Here is a 13,322-nt window from a genome sequence, read left to right on the forward strand (position 1 = left end):
CAATAAAGCTGTTCTTTTCTACTTCCCCACAAAAAATAAAAATTTTTAAACAGTGGTTTTTTGGATGCTTTATTTCTAACTAAAGGCATTTATTCATTTTGAAAGAATGGAGAATATATATATACATATATATATACATATATATGTATATAGAGAGAGAGAGAGAGTAGGATTTAATGGGAATATCTTACCAATTAGTAGGTATGTTAAGTTGATATTAAGCCAAAAGTCTTGAGATTCTTAACGTCTCAGGATTAGAGACTCTCCCAAATTGGAAGGGTCTTGAAAGTTCATCTTGATATCTTTGATGTTCAAAACCGTGGCTTTTGACCTTTTCTGACCATTATCCATAATAAGAGAAACATTTTACGTCTTAAACCGGGGTAAAGATATAAAACAAGTTATTTGCATATGTATGTACACACAAATATGTATGTACCCACCATATATACACCACACATATATGTATATAGTCACGTATACATACAAAGATCAGAAGTTTCGTGAAACAATACTTTCTTTACTACGTATAATTCACACTGTTTCTCTGTTTTCTTTATTTAAAAATAAAATGCTGGTTGCAACCCACTATATTGATTTTCTGATCCAGTTGTTTAAAAATACTGATCTAACTGATCTCAGTTTTCCTTGCCCAGGTGAATTTTTTTTTTCAGTTTGCTGTTACTATTATTTGATTGTTTTTATTTATAATGACACTGGATTTTTTTTTTGGTGAATATCTTTTTGACAAAAATTATATTTTAAAAGTTTTACCACGGAAGTTTCTGCCAAGACCTTGCTGGTATCTTAGAGAACACTGTATTTTCAGTCTAAGTCTGCATCCACGTTCCCATTGTTGGTGTTACGAAAAATGAAGTTCATGCTTGCTACAGCTGTTTCGGACAGCTGTTTTAGTAACTTAAAACAGATGTTAGAGCCAGAGGTCTGACATTTAGTGGAAATGTGCTATTAAATACCACCTCCTGGTTTACTTAACCCTGCTAGATAATCGCCCACAGAGGAAAAGCCGTTTTTTCAATATTATGTTTTTCATAAATATAAAGCATATAGATAGGGGAGGTCTTGTGTACTTTAAATTCACAACTTTTTTGTTACCCTTTCCACAATTTTTGACTTAGTGCTAAGTCTTCAGGTATCGGCTAATCTTCACCTTTCATTTCCACTAGAAGTACCTGGATGCCCAAAGAAGTGAAGAGCCTCGTTCATGGCTCTTCCGCAGGTTCAATTAGGCTTCTAGGCTTCAGCTCTTATCTTGATGGCCTTGCTAAACTGTTATACAAATTAATAAAGGAGGCTGCACGCCTCTCCGCTTAGTGATCAAGTGATAGCCAGCAGTATCCTGCCTCGTAGCCACTATAAACCGCAGGGAGTTCAAGGCGTGAATGTGTGCCCGTTTAGCTTTGCGAGCCTATCTTTTCCGATGCATCTCTAGCTCTCGTTAGTTATTCACAACCACCTGAGGAGCTTGAGGGCCTTGGTGTACATTAAACACAGAATGTTAGCCAATTTCTATCTAACCTATTTAATCTACCTGTATAATCTCTCCCTCTGTCTATAAATAGATGTAGAAGTCGAATTCCACTGTAATAAAAGGCATTACCTACCACAGGACACTTTCGAAATCTCCACCATTATTCTGTAGGGAGGCTACATGGGTAGAACGAACAACAAACATCGTTTTAAAATCAACTCTTTAAGCGATCTGTCCATACGTCTCTGATCATTTAGCAGTCTCACTAAGAGTTTGTTCGATGCGTGTGCATTCCTGAAAGAAAACGCTTCGCTAGTGAGGGGTATGGTATTGGTCTCTAACAATTAGGTGCCACTGCACACTGATTAATGATAGGATCCAAGATGAGCTCTTAGTGCAGGTAAGAGAACTCAGGAAGCAGTTAGCACTGTTATGCCGGTATTGCCGCTGCCTGTGTAATGTCTTACCTGCTGACCTGTGCCACATTATTTTTATCCCCAACAGCCCATGCCATCCTCTCCCTCTCGTACTCTCCCCTCCTAAATAAGGCCACATACATTCTGTTAAATGCCTCTAAATTAGAAAGCCAACCGCTTTGCAAAACCTGCCATCTTCTAAAACTCAAGTCTTGTCCATGACTCTTTTATGGAAAAGCAACATAAAGAACAAAGACAGATGGAAGCATCCCGGCCCCCCTTGCAGGCTCCCTTCCCTTTCCTCTCGGCTTCCAGAACGGATTTGAGCTGTTGCTCCTTTACACCAGGGGCCGGCAAACTGCAGTCCAGGGGCCAAATCTTTATAAATAAGGTTCCATCATAACACAGCCACCCCCATTCATTTACATATTGTCTACGGGGGGCTTTCTCACTCCAAGGGCAGAGTAGTTGTGGCAGAGTAGTTGTGAAGAGCCGCTACGGAGACTGTGTGACTGGCAAAGCCCAAAGTATTTAACTATCTGGCCCTTTACAGAGAAAATGTGCCAACCCCGACTTTACATCATTAAATTGTTATCCACTCTAGCTCATCACATATATACAGTCACAGATTTCAGTGCTGATCAACTTTCAGCTCAAGAAAACTGTGCTTTTGAATTGATTTATGCGTTTATATCCGTCTTCACCAAAGATCCTGCGTTTTCAATAAAGTATAGCCATTTCAATCTTCTTTCGCTTGTAATGAAACAGAAGTCCTAAAAAGGGACTCATTAGTCCTTAACTTCTTAAAAAAGTCAGTGAACTGAGACAAAGAAGCTCATAAAGATACCCAGAAACAGTAACGTCCTGCGATTCTGACTGTGAATAATGAATTACAGCCAATCCTCTCAAGTTCGTACTGCCTGAGGAAATGAGACTTCTCCAGACCTGACCAAGCCCTTTCTTTAGACTCAGGACTCCCCAGCACACTTCCTGTTTCTCTTGATTCATTTCCTGACAGCATACTGCATTGCCAGATGGACCCCCTAACTGACGGTCTAAGGAGACTCATTTCCAAAGAATGTGTTCTTCACATAAAACTTTTATTTGGTACTTTATTTATTGGTAAAGAATTTGTTTTTAATGGTGCAACCAGCGAGCCTCTATTTTGTCAGCGTAGAAAGTATTTCTGATACAAGTAGAAAACATTCAACTCTTTTTAAACAAGAAGCGGACCTCCCTTCGTACTATGCTAATGAGCACATTGGAACCCAAGTGGCGAGGGAGAATTTTGAAAGAGGTCAGGGATCACACAGCTCTGGGAGGTCCATTTTACAGAAAACATGGTTTCTGAAGAAGTACCTGAAATAAAACCCAAATCATTTGCTTCATCTTCAGCAGTGACCAGTTGATACTGAGCTCTGAATAGGCCTTGTTGAAGAATTACTAAAGGTAACATAACCTTTATCATGCTAGGAACCGTAATTACATTCTAAAGCTAAAATCACATTGCTTTCTAACAACACTGTCCTTCCTAAGGTTCTGAGGTTTTAAAAATAGACCCCAGTCAAGGACCTACTGTATAGCACAGGGAACTACACTCAATATTTTGTAATAACCTATCAGGGAAAAGAATCAGAAAAAGAAAATATATATATATAACTGGATCACTTTGCTGTACACCTGAAACTAACACAACATTGCAAATCAACTATACTTCAATTTTAAAGAAAAAGAAAAATAGGCCCAAGTTACAAGCCAGACGCAGCTACAAGCCCTTGGCATCCAAGCTAAAGGATCGCAGGCAAGGCCAAGTTGCCTAAATCATCAAAGGACTCTTGGCCATGACCTAGCGGCTGCCTCATTTAGTTCAGCCAGCATTTACCAAATCCCCGTAGCGTCGAGGTATAGTAGATATCAGGGAGAGAGAGGTAGGTGAGCGACATGCGGACCCTGCCTTCAGGGAGTTCACAGTCTTGCAGGGGAGGAGAATTCATTTTGCCACCAGACAGTATAACCGTGAAGTACAAGAAATTTTTTAAATGTTGCTAATGAAGTGAAAAAGAATGGATGACTAATTCACGCTGGGGTTGGTGTGCGCCATCAAGGATGAAATGCTGTTCTCCCCCCTCCCTTTTCCCCGTCGTCTGGTATGGGCCTACCACTGGGAACATCCACAACCGAGGAGCACCTCTCTCTTTCTCCTGGTTTGAGGAGCATCATGGACACCTTGACCATGTTTCTTACATCGTCAAGCATGCAGTTTCTGTATGCCCAAGAAATCTCTGACTCAGGACAACTCAGAAAGAAGGCAAAGGCAGGGGCGGGGTCATACTTAGAAAACCTTAACATGTACACCAGAAGTTTTAAACCCTAAACTTGAGTTGTAAAAAGTTTCTTTTGGATTAGAAGCTCAATACCTCTTCGTTCTAGACTAGTACTCAGATTGTTTCAGGGGGGTCGTAGGTCTTCTTGGAGCATGTCAGGGGAAAGGGAGATGCTGCACAAGATCTCTCACAGCTCTGCTTGTATCTGCTCTGAATACTGGATGGCAGATAAGAATGTTGTAGGAAGTGGCCCAATGCGAAAGCCAAAGTTTGAAAACCAGTATTTCACTTTGGAGACCCCGGAAATTGCGTGCCCAAGACATGCCAGGTATGGTCAGCGGTCCCTAATTTTCTGTCCACTTACAAATATTAGCGTAGAAAAACTTTCTCATCAAAAACTGCTCTTCAAAAATAAATAACTGCATACAGATATAGGATTCTATAAAACAAACAAGGCCAGAGGGTCTTTGGCTGACCCTCAAGGCTCCTGGTATCTGTGGAATCATGACGAGGAAGGTGAAGACTCATTCCTGAATCTGGCTCCGTGGCTTGCCCATAAGTGGGACTTATCTCCTTCCCGCTTTGTTTCAATTTTCTCCAGTGCCCCCAGTCCCATCATGGACATGCTCAGCTTCTAACAGATAGAACAGCTTCTCCCAAGAGGATGGAGTCTAGCCTCTATGCAGTGTTCTACCTCGCATTTGGAGTGCCGATTTTTGGCACCTGAAACCAACTACTGTTTGTTTTGGTGTGTTGGTTGTCAAGTGGACAATAAAGAGATTCTGAGATTTTTGGACAGTAAACTTGAGATTCTACAGTTGCCCTTGAAAACAATGCTCGATTTGTCAGATTTCTATGCTGTGCCCGCTTTCATCCAGTTGAACATGTGAGCTCTATGGATTCTATAAGTGATGTCTCCTGGATCATGTTATCTGTTTACACCGACTTTAAGTGTATGTAAAGGTTATTTGACTGGATGTGTCTTTTGGGGTTTTTTTGTTTGTTTTTATTTTTTTTCCAGAAGGGGATAAATGAATTGTCATCTCAACATTTGTTTGGTAAAAGAAGCAAACTGGTATGAAACTGTATATTTATGCGCTTTTTTTTCCCTTTCTGATATCTCTGCCTCTTCCTCTCTCTATTATTAAAGGAAGAAATACCCCTGGGAAGCCAATGAGAGAGGTTAGTGAGATTCAGGCTCACAGCCATGGCTTCTGTCTGTCTCATCCCGCTTTCTATGTTTGGCGTTTGTGTAAGAATTGTGTGTGTGCACGCCCATGTGTGTATTACACGTGTCATCATGTAAGGATGGTAGTCACCTCTCCACTTGCAGCTTATGAGGAACATTCCTCAAATGTTCACTGTCATTGTCATCACCATGACAACAGGACCAGGGGTTGGGGGAACAGGAATCTCTTTTAAATGGCAACCCTTTGTAGTCCCTAGGTTGGAATCCTGAAGTTCATCATCTGTTGCCATTTGCAACACAAACAAAACCTTCAAAATACATTTAGCCTCGAACATAACTGATGAGTCATAAAGCTTCCTTCTACTTCCAGGACCCTAGCATTTTCTGCCAGTGCCCTTGGTTTTTATTCTTCAGGGATGACTTCATTTTGGTTCTGTTTTCTTTTTCCTGGTGCCTACACTCTTTCTTTCCCACTCGAGCTGACATTTTTTTGAGCACTTACTGTGTGCCAAGGACTTTTCTAAGCACTTGCCATCTTTTTCATTATGTAATCTTCCGGACAAGCCTATGAGGTAGGTACTCTTATTAACCCCATTTTACAGATAAGGAAACTGAGTCAACGAAAGGGTAAGCAATGTGTCCAAGGTGACAGAGCCAGGATTGGAATCCAGGCAGTCTGGGTCCAGAGCCACACTCTTAACTGTGTGCTTTACTGCCACCTAGAAAATGGTGTGTGAAAAGCATATGTCATCTCAACTTGCCCTTCGGAGGATGCTTTTTTCTTTACTTGGCATTTTGAGCCAGATAGAACAATAACCAGTTAGGGATAAAAAGTGAATCTTGGAGTCGTGAGGGATTTTTTTAATGCCTTTTAGAGGTAGGGTACAGCATCATCACTGAATGTGGTCTGGGGTTTTACAGTGAAAGCTGCTTCACACTTCTGTTCTACCAGAAATATTAGCTAAACATTGAATTACCTAATGAAATGACATCGGATGACAAAGTGTTGAGTGACAGCCCAAGTGAAACAAGATTGTCCTTACCAAGAGTTTAGTATGAAGGACGCAAGAAGGAAAGCTTTCCCATGGATGGCAATAGCGTGTACTATTGTGGGAGACAGGTTGGACAGGTGGGGAGTCCTTATATGAGAAGGTTCTGGATCCTTAGCAACAGATGGACAGGAGTAGCCACTGATTCATTTAAACGTCATACTGGAAGTTCTGCCAGTGCCATGCCATGCAGGTCTAATCAGCTGAACAATCCTTCAGTGTGTCCACACCATTGCTCCCTTCCAAGGCTTGTGGGGTCCAAGGGAGGGAGCGGTGGGCTGGGAGGAGAAACAGGAAACCTGAATCGGTGCAGCACTGAATGCTCCTGACGGTTTGCCTTCTTATGTGAGACATCTTGGGTTCATTCTGATGGTAAGTGCCCCTTAAAATTTATTTTAACTTGTGGTAAATAGTTGCACCATATTTTTAACCACCCTAAACATGTGTCTCTCATAAACGCATTTTAGAAAAGGCCAGCACATATAATTGAAGTCACACAGGCATTTGGAATCTATACTACCTGAGGTATATTGTAGTCAGATAAGTTTTCAGAAAGCCACAGAATCCAAACAATAGTGATTTTTTTTAATGCTATGAAAATACCCCAGATGTACAGTAGACCAGATATTTTTTCAAAGATTAAATTACAGAGAAGAAAAGCACATTTCACTGCGGTATTCTGGCTTTGCTTTGGCCAACTGAGCGCTCACCATTTCTTTGGGAACGGTATTTTTAAAAAAAAAAAAAAAAAAAAAAACAGAGTGCCAGATTGCTATTGAGGTCTTGGGTCTCTGCCAGAAAGTCTCAATTCCAATCACTGCAGCGAACAACTCCCTGAGGCAGAGGTGGCATGTGAGAGTCCACATGTCACACTTTGCACCAACTTGGAAAAACACACAACTACCCTAATGTTAAACGCACAGTGCCTTTCTCTTCAACAGTCGTTGCTTAAGAATGCATTAAGGACGTCTATAGACGTATTTTTATGTCTACTTGTGCCTGAAGCTAATCGCAGATGCCTGCCTGTTTTCCAGGGCCTCTCATGCTCATAGCACAAGATTTTCATGTTGACTTTAGAAAAATCTGTCAGGTAAAATTAATGATCTCACTAATGTTCTGCCTTACACGCACGGATAACAGAAGCAGGATACAAATCTATTTTCTGTGTCCCAATTCCCTATCTGTGCGTGGTTGTATGCCTCCAGCGGGTTGAGGTATATGATTCTTTGGAGCAGTATTTAGTCAAAGAGAGAGAATTTTTTTTTTTCTGGCTCTAAGGAAAACCTCCATGGAAAACACTGGAATTGTTACTCTGATGAAGCAGGTATTTGTAAACAAAGTAATGAAAGGCATCATATAGATATGGTGGGGTGACTCAGAACGTTCATTTCTCTAGCATAGGGATGGCCATGAGGTCAATTGTGAACATTTAACCGTCTGGACAGGTTAAAGGCTACCTAACATTTTGTGGGAGTAGGTATGGTGTATTAAGAATCATGAACCTGAGACTTCCCTAGTGGCGCAGTGGTTAAGAATCCGCCTGCCAATGCAGGGGACACGGGTTCGAGCCCTGGTCCGGGAAGATCCCACATGCTGCGGAGCAACTAAGCCCGTGCGCCACAACTACTGAGCCCGCATGCTGCAACTACTGAAGCCCACATCCCTAGAGCCCGTGCTCCGCAACAAGAGAAGCCACTGCAATGAGAAGCCCGCGCACCTCAACGAAGAGTAGCCCCCGCTCTCCGCAACTAGAGAAAGCCCGCGTGCGGCAACAAAGACCCAACGTAGCCAAAAATTAAATAATTTATTTTTTTAAAAAAAACCATGAACCTCTGACCTGGTAACTTTTTAAATAGCAGATACCCCTAGAACTTATGCCTCTTAAGAGACTCAAGAATTTTCCTTCCAGTTAGTAACCGAACACCACTTTGAGGAGTAGAAAAGCACCACTTGGCTATATAATCTATAAATGCATTTACTTGTCTTCATTATCTTTTGAACTGCCGTCTGCATCTCCTAGCACAGTCTAAAATAGGCACTCTTTGATTATTGTCAATAAGCTGATGGAGAAAAAAAATGGTTTCTTCCCTGTTTTATGTTTTCTAATACATTTTCTAGCTACCAGGAGGACTATACTATAGTGTAGATGTGAGAAATAGTTGGAATTATATCTAGGTATCAGGGTGTAAGAGTCTTGGGGTTTGTTTTTACTGGTTTTATTAATTGCTGTTAAGATTGCAAGCAATTTAAAATTTGTAGTTAGTCCATCTATTTTCAATTACACAGGAATAATTGTACAGATTTCCCAGGGTTGCTGGGCAGTCAAAAGTAGGTACAAGGGAAGCCCTCTAACTTGGTGGCATCAGTTAGATATCTGTGCTCTGAGGAGTAGCAAAGGACCCACTGTGGCTTCCTGTGGTTTTTATGGTTTAGAAAAGCCAAAGATGATTTCTGTTCTTCACTGAGGGCTGCCAAACTACTGGCCCACTCTAGGCATAGTACATATGCTTTGTTAAAAGGTTTTATGTGTGCAGCCCCAACCAAACTCCAGAGTGATTTTTTAAAGCATAATTAGTCCTCATTGAAACTTTCTGCACGAATAGAGCGCAAAGAGAGTTACAAACTTGGTCGCCTTAATAAAAATGGCTGAACAGCATAAAAGTTAAGTCTTAGCTTGACCTGGTGCCACTGCTGTTTAAGTGCCTGCCTACGAGTCCTCTTCAGATCCCCTCATATACTTAAAAACGCTATGTCTCTTGAAATAAATATTAGGAAAGAATACCTGCCCTAGTCTATCTTTAATGTTTATAGGGATTTTAACAATTATTATGGGAATCTGTAAAGTTGATACATGGCAAGGTAGTAATAGCCTAGTAAAGCATTTTTAGTTTCAAAGGCAGTACTTGAATAGTGGAATGATTTCCTAATGTCCAAGAATTAAAATTAGCCATATAAAAATATGGGACATACATGACGAGGCAAATCATAAAGTTTGTCTCAAATTATCTTACTCTAGATCTGAATTTTGCCACGAAGTACCCAGGGACATTGTGCTGTTCTTATGCTCCGTGCTGGGGGATTAACACGGGGTCATGTCATATTATTATTAGAAGGCTATTCTGATAGTTAACCCTCATTGAGTAGGAGATCAAAAATGGATTCAGAGGCTACCCAAATCCATGCTATGCATGTGGGTCATCTTACAATGAGGCTCTTGAGTCATCTGGAATGAAAAGTAATTTTTTTTTCCTGAAGCTTCCTAATTCAAAAGTTAATAGTGTATACTAAGGTCAAATCAAGACTTTCTCTTTCAACTCAAGTAAAAGCAGAGAGAAAAGTCACCTCCGCCATAGCCTTAGACGTGAGCCAACAGCTTGTAACAGCCTTGAGATAAAGATTTCACACGTAGTGATGGTAGCGATGCTAACGGTGATGGAGGAGAGTGGCGGCGGTGGTGGTGGTGATAGTTATGGTGATGGTTGTTTGATAGTAAAATAATTTTTAATACAAGTACATAGTAAATAATCTCCCACAGCAAGGTGGAGAAGATACATCCCATCACGAATTGTTCCTGTTATGACAGGAATCTTGTGCTCATCCGTGGAAGCCTTTTGGTGTATATTTACATGGGGAAGATGAGTGCAGTCTGACTTTTTTCCATTTATATGATACTAGGAGCCTGATCCAATGTGAGGCTGGATACTAACAGTGTGGAATGGCTTCATTAACAAGGCTTTGCTTCTTCCTGGAAAACTGGTGAAAAACCAAACCCTGTCGTGTATCCCCTGGACGCAGCTTCTGTGTTGTCTACACCTAGAAACGGGGGATGGTTTCCCAAATGACAAAGAGTTGGGGTGATGATAACTACACCTTGTGTCAAGTCTGTCTTTCTGTTTTCCAGGACACAATGTAGGAAGCCTCTTCCACCTGGCAGATGATTTGGGCAGAGCGATGGAGTCCTTAGTTTCAGTCATGACAGATGAAGAAGGGGCAGAATAAATGTTTTACAACTCCTGATTCCCGCATGGTTTTTATAATATTCATACAACAAAGAGGATTAGACAGTAAGAGTTTACAAGAAAAAAAAATCTATATTTTTGTGAAGGGTAGTGGTACTATACTGTAGATTTCAGTAGTTTCTAAGTCTGTTATTGTTTTGTTAACAATGGCAGGTTTTACACGTCTATGCAATTGTACAAAAAAAGTTATAAGAAAACTACATGTAAAATCTTGATAGCTAAATAACTTGCCATTTCTTTATATGGAACGCATTTTGGGTTGTTTAAAAATTTATAACAGTTATAAAGAAAGATTGTAAACTAAAGTGTGCTTTATAAAAAAAAAGTTGTTTATAAAAACCCCTAAAAACAAACACACACACACACACACACACACACACACACACACACACACACACACACACACTGAGGCAGCACATTGTTTTGCATCCTTTTAGCGTGATATCCATATGAGATTCGTGGCTTTTTTTTCTTTTCCTGCATATTTAAGATAGGACTTCCTCTAACACCACCAAATGACTACTTCATATCGCTCTTTTGGAATTGTTGACTGAGTGGGGCTGGCTGTGGGTTTTCGTGTTACACATCTATATGTCTATAAGTATGTAAATACTATGGGTATATAGATAAATAGATATCAATTTCAAGAGACCTTTCAAATTTCTTGTTCAAATGTTCTTGCCACTTCCTAATGGAAAGCAGTTGCTTCTGGTCATCCAGGCTTACCTGCTTGGGTCTAGAATGAATTTTCCCTGGAGCCTGAAGCCAGCAGGAAGCTACCACACTAAAACATTGCCTGCGGCTCCAGATGTTTCTCATTTTAAACTTTCCAGTGACAGCTAGAGTACTGAATTTTTTTAAGGGACATATGAATGAATACACAGGACTTATTATGTCAGAGTCATCCGCTGGTTGATGTATTCAGCGTCCTGCTGCTGGCAATGCCACGGTTTAAATTTAATGATGCTTCAGTGAAAATCAGAGCATCAGAAGGCATTTTTAACTCCCAGGCAGGAGGAGGACTATGGTAGGGCTGGAGGGCTGTGGATTCCCAGCCAGTCCCTCAGAGGGCGCAGGCCACTCTTGACGTAAAGGATTGGATGAATGTTCATAACCTCACAGAGAGAGCTTTATAATTACAACTGTTCTTTTCTCACAGTCAAACAGCAGTGGGTGTCTTGGTTTTCCAGTTTCTGAAGGTTTTTTTTCCCCATTGTAATGAGTTTGTAAATGCCACAAGACTTAATTTAAAATAACCCTTAGTGAAAACGTGTAACACAGTAGCCCCATCACATTGTGGTACTGTTCAATATCCACCCAGAAGCCCATGAATCGTGTTTCCCTCCTTGGCATTTCTCTACAAGTGACTCCAGGCAGGTTTGTAAGTGGGAACGCAAATTGATTTAAATGATCCAAAAGGCACTCCAAACCCTTTCTGGTGGATTAGGCAGGTTAAATATGTTAATAAATCATTCAAGCAGAGGAGAACGCTCAAGAGGACTAACTGGTAGGAAAAAGCTTTACTCTTTCATTTCATCTTATTAGTCTTTCACTTTTTTTAATCATTCATTCAATAGAAATCACTGTGTGACCTATCATTTTGCAAATCTGTTACCTCTTACATCAAGTGTAATTAACTTTTGGAGAGTGGGTTTTGTTCCTTATTTTACTAATGATAATTAACATCAGACATGGCTTCTCATGCTATTTCTACCTCACTTTGGTTTTGGGGTGTTCCTAATAATTGTGCACACCTGATTTCACAGCTTCATCACCTGTCCATTGTGAGAACATTTCCCTCCATTTTCGTTTTTGTTCATAATTTCCAGAAGAAAACCCAAAGCTCTAAGGTAACAAATTACATGAAGATTTGATTTTAGTCTTGCATTGTTTTCCTTTATGTGACGCTGTACTTTGTCTTTACCCGAGGATTTTTTTTTTAACCGTGATTTAAAACAAGGGGTTACTTTACTTCCTACTAAGAAGTTTAAGTTTCATTCTAAAATCAGAGGTAAATAGAGGGCTTAATTTTGTTTTAATCTTTTGTTTTATTTTATCTTTTAGACATTAGTTCTGGAGTGAGTCTGTCAAAAATATTTGAATAAAAACTGAGAGCTTTATTGCTACGTTCTAAGCATAAGTTGGACATTGTTTCGTGTTCTTTATAACCACCGAGTATTAAACTGTAGATCATAACCAATGTAACTGAAGCATAAACATCACCTGGCATGTTATGTCATTGTTTTCAGGTACTGGGTTCTTACTTGAGTATCATAATATATTGTGTTTTAACACCAACACTGTAACATTTACTAATTATTTTTTTAAACTTCAGTTTTACTGCATTTTCACAACATATCAGACTTCACCAAATATATGCCTTACTATTGTATTATATTACTGCTTTACTGTGTATCTCAATAAAGCACGCAGTTATGGTACAAAAAAGTGTTGACTGGGCTGCAGTATTTGTTTTGTTTTTGCATAGGCAAAACTTTCGTATCATTAAAAAATTTAAAAATCTAGAGAGCCCAACAGTGAAAAGAAGGACCCTGACTACCCTATTCCCACCTCATCCTCACTGCACTCTGAGTAAATATTAATAATTTCTTGTGTTTCCTTCCAAAGTGTCGTTATTGTATAAGCAATTACAAACATATGTTCCTACTTTTTTTCCTTTTATTACTCAAGCTAGCATTCTATGCATTCAGTTATATACCTTGGGTTTTTTTTAAACTTAAGAATGGACTCAAGAGATCCATCCTTAATTATATTGAAATAGATCTTTTCATTTCAATATATGAAATGCTTTCCTCATGCTTTTTTATAGCTA

At 39.9% G+C, this 13,322-nt stretch overlaps 1 protein-coding gene across 6 annotated transcripts in view; it reads left to right on the plus strand.

The window, feature by feature from the left end:
• Positions 1–12,937, plus strand: part of DMD (dystrophin) — a 2,128,065-nt gene extending 2,115,128 nt beyond the window's left edge. For 3 of the 6 annotated variants that reach the window (XM_067723245.1, XM_067723248.1, XM_067723249.1), the window contains 2 exons: positions 5,383–5,414; positions 10,372–12,937. In XM_067723245.1, the coding sequence (XP_067579346.1) occupies positions 5,383–5,414; positions 10,372–10,383 (44 nt within the window). In that variant the 3' untranslated portion in view covers positions 10,384–12,937. The remainder of the gene's footprint in view (positions 1–5,382; positions 5,415–10,371) is intronic. The other 3 variants (XM_067723244.1, XM_067723246.1, XM_067723247.1) reach the window with 1 other exon arrangement.
• Positions 12,938–13,322: the final 385 nt, after the last annotated feature.

The sequence above is a fragment of the Pseudorca crassidens genome, chromosome X (assembly GCF_039906515.1).
Source record: "Pseudorca crassidens isolate mPseCra1 chromosome X, mPseCra1.hap1, whole genome shotgun sequence".
In the NCBI taxonomy this organism is placed as follows: domain Eukaryota; kingdom Metazoa; phylum Chordata; class Mammalia; order Artiodactyla; family Delphinidae; genus Pseudorca; species Pseudorca crassidens.